The following is an 18,421-nucleotide window of genomic DNA, read 5'->3' as shown; positions in this document are numbered from 1 at the left end:
TACTGACTTTGTCTCCAGATATAGAGCATTCTCCTTGAACAATTTCACCAGGGAAGTAGAGAGAGACCTCCTCCACAATTGTCAGCTATCACAAGGGAAGGGGGTGTAAAATACCATCCAACAGCCACATGGAAGGCCACATGGTTAAAGCTTAGTTGCATTCAATCCTTCTAATGAATAATAGTCTGGCTCTCTGGAAAGGGACTCGGCCACACTTCCTTCCAGAGGGAACTGACAGCCACCCATACACATGGTGTTACCACCACCGAGAGATCACAAGCTGGGGAGGAAAAGAGAACAGAAGGTAACACTCAATACAAGGATAATAAAGGTCAGCCAAGGTTCTTTTTATACACTTAATTTAGTCTTCTGTTCACTGATTCTGTCAACAAGTATCTGAATGTGCAAGGAGCTAGGGACAGGAGAGAGGCAAAGTAAGAGAACTGGGCTCCTTATTCTCTGATTATGTCTTCCTGATACCCAAATATCTTAATGAATGATCCACTATATTCTTGGGGTTACAAATTCTAATGCTTGCTGGAGCCATATAAGTAAATGTAAGAATGGGTATACGGTAATAGGGAGCCCTGGGACAAGGACAAACTAGAGATCACCTGTACCATCTAAAGGTACTCAAATCCATTTTTCTTATCTACCATGGAGGCAAAGCAAAATACATAGATAGCCCAGACCCACTCACAGCCACTTTATGACTCTTATGTTTAACAGAATGCAGACCAGAGCATCTGGATAAGAATTTCATTTTGTATCCAGATACCTGGCTCTAAGAGGATCAGCCAATATTTAAGATCACCTTTCCCTAGGTGATGACTGTTAATACACCAGAAGATGACGAAAACAACTCTTCTATAGAGGAGACAAAGCAGAACCACCTGTCAAGATCCAAAACTTTGGAAAGGGAGCTTGATTCTGTATTTCCCTATTATGATTGAAGAGTGCCATTGCATAAAGCTTTTATTTTCTGGCATTTTTTTAAGCAGTACCTATTCCTTTAAAAAAAAAAACAAAAACAAAAAATGCTGAGGAAAGTTTACTCTTTACAATTTAATTATCTGAAGCACTAGAGAGAGTATGAAGAATCTCTATAATCCAAATCGTATCTTCACTATAAAGGGTCAAGGATAATGTCAGTAGACACACAGGTAAAGTATATCAATTACAGATATAATCGTTCTTAGCCCACTCAAGGCACAGTTTATTGGTTGGAGGTGATAGGAAGCCATCTTCTACATACTTGAATATAATATTTAATTAATGTAATACCATAATTGAGAATAAGATGAGTTTTCTTCTTTTTTTTCTTTCAAGGTCAATGTACTAGATATTCCAAGATCTGTCCTTAAATCAATACCCTATGATTTTATACAGACAACTTTACAGTTAGAAATATATAGGCTGATGTACAGTTCTCAACACTTAGTGGTTTTTAAAGCTAAATTCGTACAACAAATAAAATTCTTCAGTATGTTATATAATGTAGACACAGTCCATAAAAATGTTAACATTGGTTATATTCACATAATGCAATTTAGCCCTTTTACTAATGATGATGCAAATAATCAGCAACGGGGAAAGCAGCTTACACCTCCTACAATTGCCTACTATCACAGAAGTAATTATTATTATTGTCCCGTTATCAGACTCCAGTAAGAACTCTTGAGGCACTAAGATAGTTCCAAGGCCAGTGTGAAAATTCCCCTAAACAGATTATGATTACCAGTGTTAAGGTGGGTAGTTTCAGGTGAACATTAAACAAGAAATGATCCCCAGACGGTTCATAAGTTCCAAACTTTAAATGGAGAAATACTGACGGCTCCTGATACGGCCTCTTAACGCCTTCACAACGCACCCAGGCAATGTGAGCAGCTCTAGGTTGACTCAGTAATCAATGGGCAGAAAAATCCACACTTCTCGGGAGATGAGCTTTGCCGCTGAACAGTATCTACTCTTGACCAATGTCCTAATAGTGCTAGTTCTACTTGGAAGAGCTCAATCAGACTTCCCATTTTACTGGGCTTCAACTTTTGGTTTCAGACATTGCTCCGCCATCTTGAAACACACCAAAGAGCTTGCGTGGCACACCGGGGCCGTGATCTGCCAAAGTTCTTCACCAGATTTCCGCCCAACTTCACCTTCCTTATTAGCATAAGGATGAGGAAGGCGGTGGGGTTGAGAAGAGGTCAACTTGCCGCATTCTTTCAGGGAGTGCTGTGATCACCCGTCTGTCCCACCTGAGCCCACCGGTTAGCAGAGGCCCATCATCAGGCCTCCTCGAGTCCAGCATCATCCGAGAGGCTCCAGTGACACAGGAAGCCAAGGTAACCTGCCTGTTCTCCATTCTTCTTCTCTCACCACAGCCTGCAAATCTACCACCTGAAAAGATTTTCAGCCGCCCAGAGGGCCCACAGGAAAAACCTTATGTAGGTGAATCACCGCTGCAGTTTCTCACCCGTTCGGTTAACTCCACCCTTTTGGGGTGCTCATCTCAATGTAGTCAGGAGCCGTGACAAGCAGGGCTGGGTTCACGGACTTCTTTACTCGAGGAGTGCAGGTCCAGGCTGGGCGCTGATGTTGGCTTCCTTCCTGGAGGATCGGCGGGGCCTTGTGGGGTCTTAGCTTCCGGACTCTGACTCCCATCCTAGGGCCGACTCCGTCCCGGAGGCGCTCTCCCCGGGGGGCGCGCGGGGCCTGCTTCTCCTTGTGCCCACTTGCCAGGAACCCCGGAGGCTGGAGCGGTTGTGCCCGGAGCCAGCTAGAACCCAGCTCTTGGAGGCCACGGCTATTCATTCCTCCATTGTCTCACGGATGCCAGACTAATGACTTCCTTGACCACTTTTAAGACGCTTTCAAAGTCTCCGAGGCTGGCCACCACCTGGGCGGAACTGGTGGACCTGGAGGCAGGTGGCCACGGAGGGTGATGCCGCGTGTCGGAAGCAGGGCTCCCATTCCAGGTCCTCCAGCAACACGTTACCACCCACCTCCGACTTCCATGTCCTCCTCCCTCGCACTCGGGCCCTCGGCAGCGCCCCCTCTCGCCCCCGGCGAGCACGGCACCCGCAAGGACCGCCCCCACGCCGGGCCGGGAGGGCTTCCGAGCCGGCGGAGGGGGCAGCAGGTGGGGGGCGGGGGGCGGCGGCCGGTGGCCCCGGGGCGCGGTCAGGCGGGTGTCCCCCGAGCCCCCAGCCCGTCGCCCCCCTCGCCGTCTCCCCGCGCCGCGCCGGGGCTGGGCTGCGCTCCCACGCCCGCCCCCCTCCCGTCCCCTCCCCTCCCGTCCCCTCCCCTCCCCTCCCCTCCCGCGCCCCCGGCCCAGCCCGGGCCGCGCACCCCCGCCCCGCACCCCGCCGGCCGCCGCGCGGCCCCCCGCATTCCCGGCACGTCCGGCGCCGACTTTTACCTGTACTTTCTGCACTCGAGGCGGCTCGTCGGGCGAGAAACACCTCCCCGGGACCGCTACCTCCCCCGCCCCGGCTCCGCCCGGCTTCCTCCTTCCCCTCCAAGGCCGCAAAGTAGATGGAGTAAGAGAGTGTGTGCGAGAGAAAGAGAAAGAGGGAGCGGGCGCGGGCGCCGCGGGAGGGCGGGCGGCGGGCGGGAGGCGCGCCCGGCCCCCGCCGCCCTCCGGCCGCCGCCGCCGCCGCCGCCGCCGCCGCCGCCGCCGCCGCCGCCGCCGCGGGCTCGGCAACTCCGGCTCGCGCCCGGCCCCGGCCCCGGCCCCGGCCCGGTCCCCGCCGCCCGCCGCCGCCGCCGCCGCCCGCCGCCCGCCGCCCGCGGGCCGGGCCGGCCGCGCCCCCGCGTCCCCGTACCTCGTAAAGGTCCCCAGAAGCCATGCCAGGCTGCGGAACTTGGCTCGCCGGGTGTGCGCGTCTGCTCGCTCGCGCCCTCCGTGCGTGTGCGCGAGGGGGCCAGTGTGCGCGTGTGTGCGCGCGTGTGTGTGTGAGTGTGTGTGTGGTGTGTTGAGTAAACTGTGTTTTTGCAGAATGACAGGCTTGGGGGCTGCCTATGCGCAGAATCAGAGCGGGCGGCGGCGGGGCTGGCGTAACCGGCAGCGGCGGCGGCGGCGGCGGCGGCGGCACGAGCGCGGGCAGCAGCGACGGCCGCGCAGCGCGCCCGGGAGGCACCGACGCGGCCCGAGCGCCGCGGCCCCCGCGACCCGGCGACCCGGCGGCGGTGGCTGCAGCGGGCAACGGCTCGCCCCGGCGCCGCCTGCAGGAAGCCGCCCCGCGCCCGCCGCCGGCCCGGACGCTGCTGCCACTGGGCGAGTCCCCGCCCCCCGGGAGCCCGGCCCGGCCCCCGGGGAGGGGGGGCGGGGGCGCCTGCCCGGCCGCGCCCCGGGGGACCGGTCCCGGAGTCGCGGAGCGCCCGGGCCCGCCCCGCCGCCCCGGGCCGGCTCCGGAGGCGGCGGCGGGGCCCCGCGGGGGTGGCGGGCCAGGTGCCCTCCGGGCGCACCCGGCCCCGGGCTGCGAAGGGGCGGCCGGGGAGGCAGGTAGAGAGCTGCGGTGTCAGGTCGCAGGGAAGGGGCCCCGGCTGGGCTCGGCCGGCCGGGGGACCTCACCTCGTCCACCGCCCTCCCCCCACCCCTGCGCAGCCCAGAGAGGGAGTGGGCGATGATGTGCCAGGAGGCCGGGCCCCTCGGGGCTGCGCAGCCCCTCCCTCTCCCTCCAGTCTGGTTGGTATAGACGTGGAGGCCCCAGGGAGGAGGAATGACCTGGCCCAGACGGAGGCCCCAACAGGGCACCCCATAAACCCCGGAAAGTCTTTAGGGCCAGGCGTGGCCTCCCATCAACAGCGGCCCCCGTGTCCCCGCCCCCCCTCCCCCCATCCGTGCCCCCATTGATTCACTCATCCACTACTCAGACATCTTCCAACACTACACAGTGTCCCAAGACAGGCACGACTGGGACTCTGAATCCAAGAGGGCAGACTAGCCACAGGCACGTGAGCAGGATTCAGCACAAAGGAGTTCCTACTATGTGCCAAACTCCATAGCTCAAAGAACTGGAGAAGTTCTCTCAAGTACAAACGCTTCCTACCAAGATCCTGGATAAATGGTCACCCTTCCGATTAAAGGTTTCTCTCTGTAAGTGATAGGATTAATTCATAACCTAGAAAGACAGGCTTCTGAACTTGGAAGGACGCTCTTCCTCGTCCCAACCCCCAAATGCCCAATTGGTCATTTTCTCCAGATGAGAAGTGGACATTACTCACATCCTTCATTTCCTATTTGTGAGACTTTGGACAAGTCACTTTACTCATCTCTAAATTGGAGGTGGTGATAAACACCCAAAATGATGTAAGAATTTAATAGAGAGCTATGTATATATGAAGTGGCCTATAGCAGTGGAACCCAATAAAGGTTACTTGTGTCTGAATCTGGACCCTGAACTGCCCTTGTGGAGAGAAAGATGGTGGAGGAGAGTGTATGACAAAGAGAAAGGGTTTAATCTAGAGGCTGTCAAACTTTTAAAAAGTCACCAAATTTTTTAATTTAAAAAAAATGCTTAGAATCTGAACCACAGAGTTTTCATATCTGGCTCATTCTAGGACACATGAGTTTGCATATGCTGTTCCCTCTGCCTAGAATGTCCTTCCACATGGAATCCATCTGGACAACTCTTCCTCTTCCTGCAGGGGCTTGTTTATCTTTGTATCACAAGCACCTATCACTATTCCTGGCAGAGAGTGAGTACACAATGAATGTTTGTCAGGCTATGCCAATACAACAGATTTTATACCAATTTCTAGTTAAAATCTCATATTAAAACAATGGGGGGGGAGGGTGAATGTGTAGAAATAAAGTCTATTTGAATTAAAAACCGTAGGGGGAAAAAACTGTAGGAATTGTTATGGCAATCCTCTCCCCTTTTCATACTATTTTACCAATAGTTATGGTTTTAAATAATAATAAACAGTTCTCAATCTGTAGGTCACAAATTTTAATGATCCTTAATTTGTACTTGAGAACAAATCCACCATCATAGCATAAGGATGTAATTTGGAAGTAGAAGACAAGAAAGAACCTGGGTTTGGAAATAATCTGCTCAGACAAATTTGAATATATAATCAGTAGTTTTATAAAAACACCAAAAACTTGACTTGTACTGGCCAAATACTCCTGAGGAATGTGAACACGCTTTGAAAAAAACCTTGTCCAGACAACTGTTACAGAGTTCACAGAAGAGGATATTCACTGTGGATTAGCATGCTCAGGGAATATTTTATGAAGGAGGCATAATCGAAAACATCTTGAAGACTCATGGGAAAGAAGGGACAGTATTTTAATTTGGGAAAGGGGTAAGAGTAGGTGTTAGGTGGTACTACAATGAGAGGGGTGCTAGAAGATTAGAAGATTGATCCATGGAGGTCATAGGACATTGGATAGCAAATGTAGGTCAGTTCATGGAGAGTCTTGAATGGTTTGCAATTTAGCAAGTCAGAAATGAAAAACTGGAGAAGACTTAAATCCATCAAAAGCATGTACCAATCGAAATGTGCTTTAGAAAACTAATTCTAGAAGAAATAGGAGAAATGGACTTCAGGGGTTGAGGTTAGAGTCAGGGAGAATAATTGCAGTGGTCCACAGAGGTGGCAATAGAAATGAAGAAGAAAAACTGGATTTGCAATGAAGAACCCCACCAGCCACCAACTTTCCTATGGTCACTCCACTTGCTTCCATAGAGCATTTGATCCAAATCAACAGCACTTGATGACTAACAGGATATGTGAGTGCCTATGTGCACGCACGTGTGAGCGTGCATGTGTATGTGTGTGTATATTGAGAGTTGGGGGAGAGGTGAGCAACTAAGGAAAGAAAGGATACAGAGATGACTAAGGTTTTAAACTGAGTGAGCTACCCATCGTCATAACATTGTTCTATTCTGAGCTTGCCTCCAACCATCACTAGCTTCCAGAAAAGCCAGATGCTTCCTGAAGGATGAAGGGAAGGTTCTTCATCCTCTGTGAGAAGGTTGACCCAACCAATGGACAGTTCTGCTCCAGACTCTTTGGGTCACATAGAAACATTGTTGCTTATGGAGAATGGGAGATACCTACCATAGTCCAAAAACTGGGATAGATAGACTCTTCATACTAGCCATAACTTAAGGACAAGTGATAAAACTCAACTCAGGCTGATTTAAAACAAAGAATGTATTGACTCACATAGATTAGAAAAGGATGGAATTGCTCTCAGGGTTGGCTGGATTCAAGGTCTCAAATGACATGATATGATATGATATGATTTGATATATGATTCGATTCCCAGGGAAAGACTCTGCTTGGCTGATTGTAGATCATATGCTCTTATTTTGGCTCTATTATTGTAGTCAGTCACTGATAGTACTCTATGATTGGCCAACTTAAGTCACACACCCACCTATAGGGCAAGAAGAGTACAGTAATTCGCAGCTTTACCAAAATTACATGAGTGGAAGTGGGAATGAGCATAAACCCAAAGGAATGGGAGAAGGCATACTGGGAAGATAGATACCCACCATATGGTAGAACAAACCTGGGGTAGAATGAGGACTTAGAAGCAAGAGCAGTGGCTGCCTAGAACATGACCTTGCGATGGAGCAAAACCCGCCAGTTTAATAGGCAAAGACAGATTGTATTTACTACCCTGACAGTGGATTAGAATGTGGCAACTACTTGAGACATGATCTTGACCTCCGGTATAGTATGGTAGTTGAACATGTAGAGTCAGAATGCCTAGGTTCCAATTCTTGCATCATCACTACTAACTATATGCTGTGAGGTTTTTGACTTAACTACCCTGTCCTTCCATTTTCAAATGTATTTGTTATTTCTTGCCACACAATTATCCCCAAAATTTGGTGGCTTAAAACAAAAGGTATTTCTTATCTCATAATATCTGTGTGTTAGAGATTCAGGAGCAGCTTAGCTGGCTGGTTCTGACTTCTAGTCTCTTACAGGGTTGCAGTTAAAATTTTGGCTAGGACTGCAGTTGTTTGAAGGTTTGACTGAGTCTGGAGGTTCAACCTCCAAGATCATGCACACATAGCTGATTGGCAGGGGGCTTCAGCTCCTAGCCATGAAGATCACTTCATAGGCTTGCCTGAGTGACTTCATGCCATTCTATTCTAGTCCCTCAAATCCAACAAAATAGAGCAAAACTGTCAAAGCTTCAGCTCTTTCTAGCACAAAGTCCCTAATTAATCTGATGTGTTGGTCCATGCTAAAGCTATTTAATGCAGAGGCATTTTATAGCACATTCAGACTGTGTGACTGGGGAAGTCAGGTCCATGCCCCCCATGTTAAAGATGAGAAAACTAAGACCTAGATTGGATGATCCAAGAGAAAGAACAAGGAGGAAGTCACAATGGCTTTGACCATCTAATCTTAGAAACCAAGCACTGTCACTTCCACTGTATTTTATTCTTTGGAACTAAACCACTAAGCCTAACCCCCACTCAAGAGGAGGCAAATCAGCTCCCACTTTTTAAAGGGAGAGCTATCAAAGAATTTGTGGACATATTTTTAAACTACTACATCACATCTGTAAATCGAAGTGATAAATACCCCATAGAGTTGTTTTAAGAATTAGATGAGATAATCCATACAAAGCACCTGTCACTGTAATAAGGGCTGAATAATGGTATTTGTTATAATTACTATTAAAACTACCAATACTAGCTTCAAACTCAATATGTATCACTTATATCCTTGAATGTTCAAGATTCCTATAGAAAGCTATTAAATAAAACCTTCAAAATTAATATTTTTCTCAAGGCATACAGAAACTCTTGTTACTAATTAAACTTTATTTTTAGCATTAATTTAAAAATACTTTACTTCAGTAATAATAATTGAAGTAACATCATACTTATTCAGTACAACATGCTAGGTATTATTCTTACTGAACATAACAAATAATGCCTTGCCCTCACAATGTTTACAGTATGGTGGAGGAGAGGGACAAGAAAAACAAAATGAATATATAGTATCATTTCAGGTATTGATAAGAAGTATAAAGAAAACTGAAGCTAGGTAAGAAGATAGAGAGGAACTGAGATGAGTGTATACAAGCGCCAGGAGGTGGGGGGGAATTGGTTTAGATCACGTGGTTAGGCAAGACCTGGTTAAGGTGATGACATTTGAGCTAAAACCTGAACAAAGTGAGAACACCAATCAAATCAGAGGGCAGAGAATGTCAGAGGGAGAAAACAGCAAAGGCAAAGCCCTGAGGCTGAAGAACTTGGTATGTTCAAGGTTCCGCAATTAAGCCAATATAGGTAAAGCTGAGGGAGCATAGGAAGAGGGAAGTCAGAGAGCTAACCTAGGTCCAGGTATGTGTTGGGACTTGTAGGCAAAGAATTTGGATTCTTAAGTGATATGAGAGGTCAGTGAGGAAGCTTTGAAGAAGACAATGACATAATTGGATTGGCTCCTGGGTGGAGAATGGAATGGACGGGGATGAAAGGGATGCTGGACGCCATTACAGAAGTCCAGGTGTAAGACCCTAGTGATGTGGCCTAAGAAGGATGGCATCAACATGAAGGGGAGTGATTGGACTGGGGGAACACAGGGAGATATGTGTAGAAGCAGAACCCCAAATTTTTGGTCTGAGGGTCTGGAAGAATGGAGGTTCCATTTACTGAGGTGAGGGAAATGAGGAGTGGTGCATTCTGGAGGTGGCATAAATGCTGGGTAGGGGGAAATCGATGGCTCAGTTCTCAGATGTGCTAATTTTGAGATGTGTATTAGATGTGCAAGTAAAGGTGAAAGGGTATTGAATATGTGAGTCTGGAACTCAGACTGGACATGTGGCAGGAGTGATCAGCATACCAATGGCAAGTAAAGGGACTAGTGATGGTCACTGGTGAAGTGGGCAAGGACCTGAAAGAGAAGAGGGCCTAGAGCCATTTGGCATTTAGAGGCCAGGAAGAAGAAGATGAGGAGCCAGTAAAGGAGTCTGAGAATGGGGGGATTAAAATAGGAGGGAACCGAGAGAACATTGTGTCCCCAATCCAAATGAGAGATAGCACTGATCATTAAATGTCGACGGGAGGTTGGGTGAGAAGAGGACTGACCATGGGACCTGGCAGCATGGAAATCTCTGGTGACCCTGACAGGACTAGTTGTAGTGGAGTGGTAACGTTGAAACTTAGACCAAAGTGAATTAAAGAGAATTTAGGCAGAGAGGAAGTGCAGATGGTAAGCAGAGGTGACTCATTCAAGGCCTTTTGCTATAAAGAGCAGAGAAGTGGGTCAGTAGATGGAGGGGAGCCCTGCATGTGGGAAGGGTTTTTAATATAGACAATATGACAGCATGTCTGTGCCATGATAGGAATGATACACTAAAGAGGAGCAAACGGCCAGGCAGCAGAGAGAAGAGAGAACTGCTGGAACAGTCTTTGAAAGGCCAATGGGGAGGGGATGCAGACAGCTGAAGTGGAGGGGTTAGACTTGGAAGTCCATCTGTGCTCGGTTGAATAGTGTCCCCCTAAAATTCATGTCCACCTGGAGCCCTCAAATGTGACCTTTCTTGGAGATGTAGTTAGTTAAGATGAGATCACACAGGATAAAGCTTGTCCCTAATCCAATAACTGGTGTCCTTATAAGAGAAAATCAGGGATATATCAGGAGAATGCCTCAAAGTGACAATGAGAACAGAGTTTGGAGCAATGTGTTTATAGCCAATAAATGCCAAGGGTTTCCAGCAACCATCAAAAAGTGGAAAGAATTGAGCTCTTGGAGGAAGTGTGGCCTCCTGACACCTTGATTTCAGGCTTCTAGCTTCCAGAACTGTGAAAGAATACATTTTTGTTGTTTTTAGCCATCAAGTTTATAGTACATTATCATGGTAGCCACAGGAAACTAATTCACCATCCACTGGAAGAGCAAGGAAGGAATGGCTTTTCTAGTGTTTGATGTTTGAGGACAGATTTTAAAATATGTGAAGTCAAGTCAGAGAGAAGAGTGGAGTGACTAGGAAAATAGAGTGGTGGTACTGAAAGTCTATTGGATATTTGTATTCATAAGTTAATCAGACCAGTAAGCATGGTGATGATTTATCCAGTCACATTCAGTTGTTCAGGGGCAAGCTGGGTGTTGGGTTTAACCCAGGTTGGGATTAATGGGATTAGCTATGTGTGTTCAATGGAAGGAGAGAGGGGAAACGGAGTTAAAAAGTATATGTATGGAAGTGATCATGATGACAGAATGATGGGTGTGGTAACAGGAAGGTTGGGTTGGAGGTGATAGAAACAGAGGTGTTGGTCAATGGATGGAAACAAAAATTGATGGAGTAAGGATTCTCTGATGGGGCAGTCAGTAAGGAAGGCTAACCACTCATGAGCAACTACCTTGGGCTACATGACCATCCTATTTCCTTCACCTCTTTCTTGCTTCCTCTACACACTGTAAGGACCACTGTTGTCCCAGCATAATGGTAACAGGACATTAAGAATAGGGGGTGAATCTGGGATAAGGACTGAGGGGTGAAAAAGACCACAGATATTGGGGTTGGGAAAAGGGCTGGGAAATGAAGGAAGGAGAGAAAAAAAAAAAGGACCTTCCAGAACCCCAACCAAGATATTCTTTGAAAGACCTTAAGGAAGGGAAGAGTAAAGTGTTGAGCCGTTCATGATCTCCAGTGATTTCAGGTAATGGAGTGAGCAGTCATTTTTTTCTAGTCAGTGTAGGCAGAACTCAGTTATTATAGGCACGTTGTATCATTTCATCATTTCAACAAGGTAAGAACCATTGTCCCCTATTTTATAGATGCAAGAAGAAAGGGCCATGACCTGGGGACATGCTCTGGAAAGGGCAGGTAAAGCTTCTGTGGCCAAAAAGTAGCCCAGACTCCCTGTGGGCTATGTGTTTGGGGGAAAGTTACTTTTTGCACAAACTATCAGGGGAGGAAAAAAATCCAAGTATTTGGCCTTGAGCTTTAATAAAGAATTAGTCCTATGACTTTGAAATCTTAGGGTAGGAGGTGAGTGGATTCTGGGAAGCAAATAATATCAATGTTTTAGGGTGTGTGTGTATGTGTGTGTGTTGTATAAGAAGAAGTAATTTGGACTTGTTAAGTTGAAAAAATTTTAAAACACAGGAATTCAACCACATAAAAATAACACACAAGCTCACACTCTGTTAGCTGCCAGAGCAATCAAGTTATCTAGAATCATATAACTTCTAGAAAAGTCTCCAGTACCCTGAGAGATTGAGTGAAAAAGGCAAATATATCTTAGTATTATTATAAAAATAATTTGACTATATGGATTCCTGAAATGGTTTCAGGGGCCCCAGGATTGCCTGGACCATTCTTTGAGAATTGTAGTTCTATGGAATCATGTAAAAGCCTATCTTTGTATAGGTAAAGTTGCATCTTTGAAGATTATATGGACATTTTTTTAACTAAATAGACTTAGGCTGCATTGTTCTTATATTTAGAGAGATGAGTGTGCATGTTCTTATTCACAAAGTTCCCCCACAGAAGACTAGAATAGAGGCCCAGGACCTGAGTGCACCCTTCTTCACCACAAGCTTATGAAGGAACCCTAAGGAAACACAACTAAATGTACTGGTGAAGCCCTACAGGAAGATTTCTCCTCCCCTTCCTCTTCCTTTTTCTCTTCTTTTTTACACTTTTATAACATGAAAATTCCAAACATATGCAAAAGACAGAGAATAATGATGTGAGCCCACATGTACTCTTTAACCAGGTACAAAAACAACAGTCCAAAGGGCATCTGGGTGGATCAGTCAATTGAACAACTAACTTGGTTTTGGCTCAGGTCATGATCATGGGGTCATGATCTCAAGGTCATGAGATTAAGCCTCCCATCAGGCTCTGCACTCAGTGGGGATTCTGCTTGAGATTCGTTCCCTCCTCCTCCTTCTGCTCCTTCCCCCATGTTCTCTCTCTTTCTCAAATAAATAAATCTTTATTTTTCTATCTAAATTCAGTTTGCCAACATATAACACCCAGTGCTCATCCCATCAAATGCCCTCCTTAGTGCCCGTCACCCAGTCACCCCACCCCCTCATCCTCCTCCCCTTCTGAAACCCTTTATAAACAAATCTTTAAATAAAAAAAAAAAAAGTCCAAGGTCATTCTTATTGTATCTCTATTGCCCCATTTTCTCACCCCACATGCTAGATTATTTGAAACAACCATATCATTTCTTCTGAAAATGTGTCAATACATATCTCTAAAAGATACGGACTGTTCTCATAAATGTAACCACAATACTGCCAGCACATGTAAATTAACACTAATTCCTTGATATCAAATATTCAGTTGATGCCCAAATTTCTCCAGCTTTCTCATAAACACTTTTTGACAACTGGTTTGTATAAATCAGGATCCTAACATCCATATGTGTATTTGTTTGCTATGACTCTTAAATTTTTATTAACCTTTAGGCATCTCCTTTTTATTGTTTTATTTTATTTTATTTTTTATTTTATTTTATTTGCCTTTTTGTTGTTGTTAAGGGACACTAGATTATCTGTCAGCAGTGTCACTTAGCATGTGCTTCTCTCCCCAGTATTTCCTACATGTGGGTATCTAGATCTAGTTTGGGTTTGTTTTGGGGGCAAGATTGCTTATTGGCTGGTATTATGCACTCCCACCATAAAACACATAATATCTATCTTTCCTTTCATGATTTCAGCAGCCACTGATAATCCTTGCCTAGATCCATTTCATTGGTGTTGCAAAATGGTGATTATCTATCATTTCTTCCTTATATACAAAATCTTTCCTGATCGAATCTTTGGTTGTCCTAAGATGCAGTTGTACAGGACAGGCTGGATAAATGTTTAAATCTTTCCTTTTATTTATTAGTCTTTTAAATCATGATTCTCTAACATCTCCAAAGGATCATGATGTATTTAAGTGTCATTATAAATGCATGAATTTAAGCATTTAATATGTTTCACCCCATTGCCATTGTTCCTCTTCTTATTAATCTGATTGCTCCTGTTTGGTCAGGAGGAGCAACTTCCAGTTGGTTCTTGAGACTTCAAACATATCCTTGCTTTCTGGTTTGATAAGATGCTCAGGCATCTTAACCACTTCCTGCACCAGACCTGGAATCTACCATTTCACCAATGATTCCTGGTTCTTCTTACTGAGAAATGGTATTAAGATACCATGAAGTGAACATCAGCTTGTAGCTATAGCTTGATCATTGTTTTTAGGTCTTTTCAGTGGACAGAGCTAGAATTTTTTTGTAGGTCTTTTAGCCCTTAGGATATATGCCACAAGGGATGTCCAGTCACTGATAGTTATATGGTTCCAAAGTTAAATCTACAAACAAAGTATATTTAGGGAAGTCTAGCTTCTACCGTTTTTTTCTCCACTCTGTTCCCTCTTTCCCCTTGTAGATAACCATTTTATTTCATGGTTTATTACTGAAATTTTAATATAAACAAATATGCACATACATTCATATATCCTCATTTCCTAGACAAATGTTAGTATACTATGCACATTTTTCTCTTCTTTGCTTTTCTAACTAAGCATTATACCTTGAATATCATTCTTTAGCATTATTTGAAATTTTTCTTTTTATAGTTGCATAATGCTCCATGATGTGTCAGTATCATAGTTGTACATCCTGTTGATGGAAAGCTTCTTGCAATTATAAATTGTACTGCAATGATTAGCTTTATGCCTGTATCTTTTTAATTTTCTGCTAGCCTACAGGCAGATTTTAATTTTATACTTAATAACCTGACTTCAAAAAAGGTACTAATCATTATCATATGTTGGGAGAAAGGGTATCCAAAACAAGCCCACCATTGTGGGCAGAACACTAGGTTTATTTCTATTTCTAAAAGAAGTGGCTGCTGCAATTGTCAATCATCATGGTAAGGAACTGGTCTAGAGATGACAAATGAGTACTTTCAGTGAGGAGAGAACTTTAGGTTCCATGAAAGAGAAATGCCTTACAGGAAGTCATTGAGAATGGAGGCAAAAGAGGTGAACCACTACCAGAATTACCCATTCTAGGAAGTGGCCCTGGTAGTGCCAGGTGGGAACTCAGATGAAGGAACTTGGATATCTGGTCTTAGGGAATAATCCAGTAATTGATTTTAACTTTCTCTTTGTTCAATTTATTTTATTTCATTACAAGGTCTTTACTCAGGCTTTGTGAAATGTTACAGCAGTATCTTAATTGTGCTATTGAAAATTCAGAGACAAGCCTGTATACATGATTGGAATGTAGTGATAAAGCAGAAAGTAGCCATCCCTCCTATCCCTTGCCCCAAGGCTAAGAGAGGAGCAGCAGCAGCAGCAGCAGTACAAGGGAACACAGTGGCTCACAATTCCAGGAAGTAGGGTGAGGACTAATCCTATAGAAATCCTGTGGCATGGAGAATAGTGCCATGGAAATAGGAGATGGTCCAGATTTGGGTCCATATCAACCTGTGGAATGGAGGCAGACTTTTTGATGAAGGAAGACTGCAGAAAAGACCTATAGATGCATGGACACTCATTCCCAAGAGGTCTTTCCTTTTAAGTAGAAAGGACTTTGTGTGTTGGTTGAGGAAATATTAATGATAGAACACAAAGCAATAATCAGGCTACAAAAAAAGGAGTCAATGTACCATTTTTCTAATTAGCCATATATAAAATGTAAAATATTGATTTCTAGTGGTAAATAGACACATCAAGATGAAAATAACAGCAATGAAATCAGAGCAGATGATGAGATCATGGGTAATTTTTTGTATTTTTCTTTGTTTTTAAAGTTTTCTACATTGAATATATATTTGCATTGAAATATAATATTATTTTGAAACAATGAAAAAAATAAGTAAGTCAAAAAAATAAGCAAGGGTATTAATAGGCAATAAAGAAACCAACAAATATAATGAGCAACTAACTTAGGAAAAAACTATCCAAACATGCGTGTAGTAAAAAGAAATTCAAGGTAAAAAAAAAAATCCCAGCTAGATGCCATTTTAATTAACTGATGATTTTTTTAAAAGATTTATTTGAAAGAGAGAGAGAGAGTACAAGCAGGGGGAACAGAAGAGGAAGAAGCAGGCTCCCCACTGAACAGGGAGCCCGATATGGGGCTTGATTCCAGGACCCTGGGATTCCAGGACCCTGAGCCAAAGGCAGATGCTTAACCAACTGAGCCATCCAGATGTACCAATTAATTGATGATTTTAAAAAATTATTCCAATACCTAGTATTGCTAATGATATAGAGAAAATGGCTCATAAACGATGATATCAGCTAAATTGCTGCTATCTTTTCTGGAAGAAAACTTTTCATTGTTTATCATTCTCCTTAAAATGGTCATACCCTAAGGGCCCAGTAATTTAACGTCCATAAAATATTCTAAATAAGAATCAGGTATGTGCATCATGACTTATCTTTAGGGGTATTTATTACCATTATTTAAACAGCAAAAACTATTAAAATATAAATGTCCAAAGGTTAATATTCTACAGGTAATTAAAATCATGACCTTAAGAAGAGTTATGGAAAAAAAAAAGCAGAGTTATGACATGGTGGAAAAGCTGAGTGAAAAAGGCAGATCACAAAATAGTATATCTGATGTGATTACAGTTTTGTTCATAAAATTGAATGTGAGAGGAGTAAAATGTTAACAGTGATTGAATATAGGAGAGTTGGACGTTCTTCCATAGACATTGTTGAATTTTCTCAATGTTCTACAATAAGTATGTATTATGTACACACATAAACAGGCATATTTATAGAATCAGGGCTTTTTAAAATAAAATGTTATTTTAAAAGTAAAGCAAGGTTCTGGAGTGGGAGTTTACAGAGCAACAATGGGAAAAGGCTAGAATGATTTGTATAGTAATGAGCTAAAGTTGGAGACATCAGTATGGACTCATGTTTAACTTGATATAAATACAAGTAGTTACACAGAGAGATATTTATAGATGTGGGTTTATGCACAGGTTAGTATACACATAAATCTCCTTGCTCTGTCAGCTGAGAGGGTCTAGAAGTAATGATACCTCAGTAGTGTCGAGCACACCAAATGCCCAGATCTTGGTTTCTAATACCATTCCTCAATAAAAGAATAGGACTTTTTAGAGGAATGGCTGATTCTGGGACTAAGACCGGAAATACACAAAATTAGCCTGGAATAATCTTATAGTATCAATAAATAAGGAAGTGCTAAAAATTAATAAATAAGCTCATAATAATGAGAGTGTCACGGAAGCCAATAGAAATAAGCTCCCAATGGCTGAAGCTGGAATGATCTGAGCAATGAAAAAAATGAAGTAGTATCGGATTATATCCAAAGTATAAAATAAATATTCATGAGTCAGTACTGGTATAAACAAATTATTGAATAAATAAATGGGTAAAAAGAGACAAATTTCTTTTGCAGAGGTATTCTAAATAATGTATGTAGATACACCCCGCTCAAGGAGGTAAAGCATGACTCCCACTCCTTAGCTATGGCTACATATAGTCAGTTCCTTCCAGAAGTGCACAGTGTGGAAAGCAGGAGGGGAGAGTAATTTTACAGTGGAGAAACCTGACAAACACAACCTCAGCCAGGTAATAAAGACCAAGATAAAGAATGGTAAGTCATCCTGACAGTATGCACCCTTGATATGATGTGATGAAAATGGTATGTTAGCCCTGTGAATTTCTCAAAATCCCATGATGCCAGTCTAATCAAGAGAATAGCATCAGACAAATCCCACCCAAGGGACATTCTACAAAATTATCCCACAACTACTCCTCAAAAACTCATCAAAAACAACAAAAGTCTGAAAAAATGTCACAGCCAAGAGAGGAGTCTAAGACTTGATGACTAAATGTAATGTGGTACCCTGGATGGTATCTTGGAATGGGAGAAATGATATTAGGTACAAATTAAGGTAATGTAAATAAATTATGGCCTTTTAGTTAATAATTATGTATCAGTGTTGATCACTAATTGTGATAAATGCACCATACTAATGTAAAGTGTTAATAATAGGGGATATTGAGTGATAAGTATATGGAAACTCTCTGTACCATCTTTATAATTTTTCTGTAAAAGTATCCTAAGAAATAAAGCAAGGTTATTTTTTAAAGCAAGGTTCTGTAATAAAATACAATAAAAGCATTTTTAGAAATTATCTCTGCAGGATAGATAGGAGGAAAGCCAAGTTGTTTCTGTAGAAAAATATTGTATTAATTTCAATTACCACATAGCTAAAAATACATACTAAGTGGAGGAATATTTTTCTCTTAAGGGAAAAGTGAAATATTACATTTTTCTGAATAGATGTCCATAAGGCAGTGATTTCACTCTTATTTATCACCAAGTAAGAGAGAAAGCAGTGAATTTATCTGAGGGAAAGGCATACCTAAACAAACATTTTAAGAGGAATCTAGGGAAGAATCTGCCTCTGAAGATAAGCTACTCCAAAATCCAGAAGAAAA

The 18,421-nt window shown here is 43.6% G+C and overlaps 1 protein-coding gene and 2 long non-coding RNA genes across 5 annotated transcripts in view; 1 reads left to right on the top strand and 2 right to left on the bottom strand.

The window, feature by feature from the left end:
* CDYL2 (chromodomain Y like 2) overlaps nt 1–18,421 on the bottom strand; it is a 270,014-nt gene that overhangs the window by 155,862 nt on the left and 95,731 nt on the right. The window contains exon 1 of one of the 3 annotated variants that reach the window (XM_025426934.3): nt 3,822–4,275. The exons of the other annotated variants lie outside the window; for them this stretch is intronic. Within the exon in view, the coding sequence (XP_025282719.1) occupies nt 3,822–3,845 (24 nt within the window). The 5' untranslated portion in view covers nt 3,846–4,275. Of the gene's footprint in view, nt 1–3,821; nt 4,276–18,421 lie in introns of those variants that run through there. 3 annotated transcript variants of the gene reach the window in all.
* Nucleotides 1,051–3,547, bottom strand: LOC118354800 (uncharacterized). The gene is made up of 2 exons (XR_004815976.1): nt 3,416–3,547; nt 1,051–2,912 (listed from the first exon to the last, which is right to left on the bottom strand). It is a non-coding gene; the product is annotated as an uncharacterized LOC118354800 (long non-coding RNA).
* Nucleotides 4,583–18,421, top strand: part of LOC112646703 (uncharacterized) — a 38,647-nt gene continuing 24,808 nt past the window's right edge. The window contains exons 1-2 of the long non-coding RNA XR_003127813.3: nt 4,583–5,095; nt 5,560–5,697. This is a non-coding gene — a long non-coding RNA (uncharacterized LOC112646703). The remainder of the gene's footprint in view (nt 5,096–5,559; nt 5,698–18,421) is intronic.

The sequence above is a fragment of the Canis lupus genome, chromosome 5, assembly GCF_003254725.2.
Source record: "Canis lupus dingo isolate Sandy chromosome 5, ASM325472v2, whole genome shotgun sequence".
Taxonomy (NCBI): Eukaryota; Metazoa; Chordata; class Mammalia; order Carnivora; family Canidae; genus Canis; species Canis lupus.
This window is presented reverse-complemented; position numbering and strand designations above follow the sequence as displayed.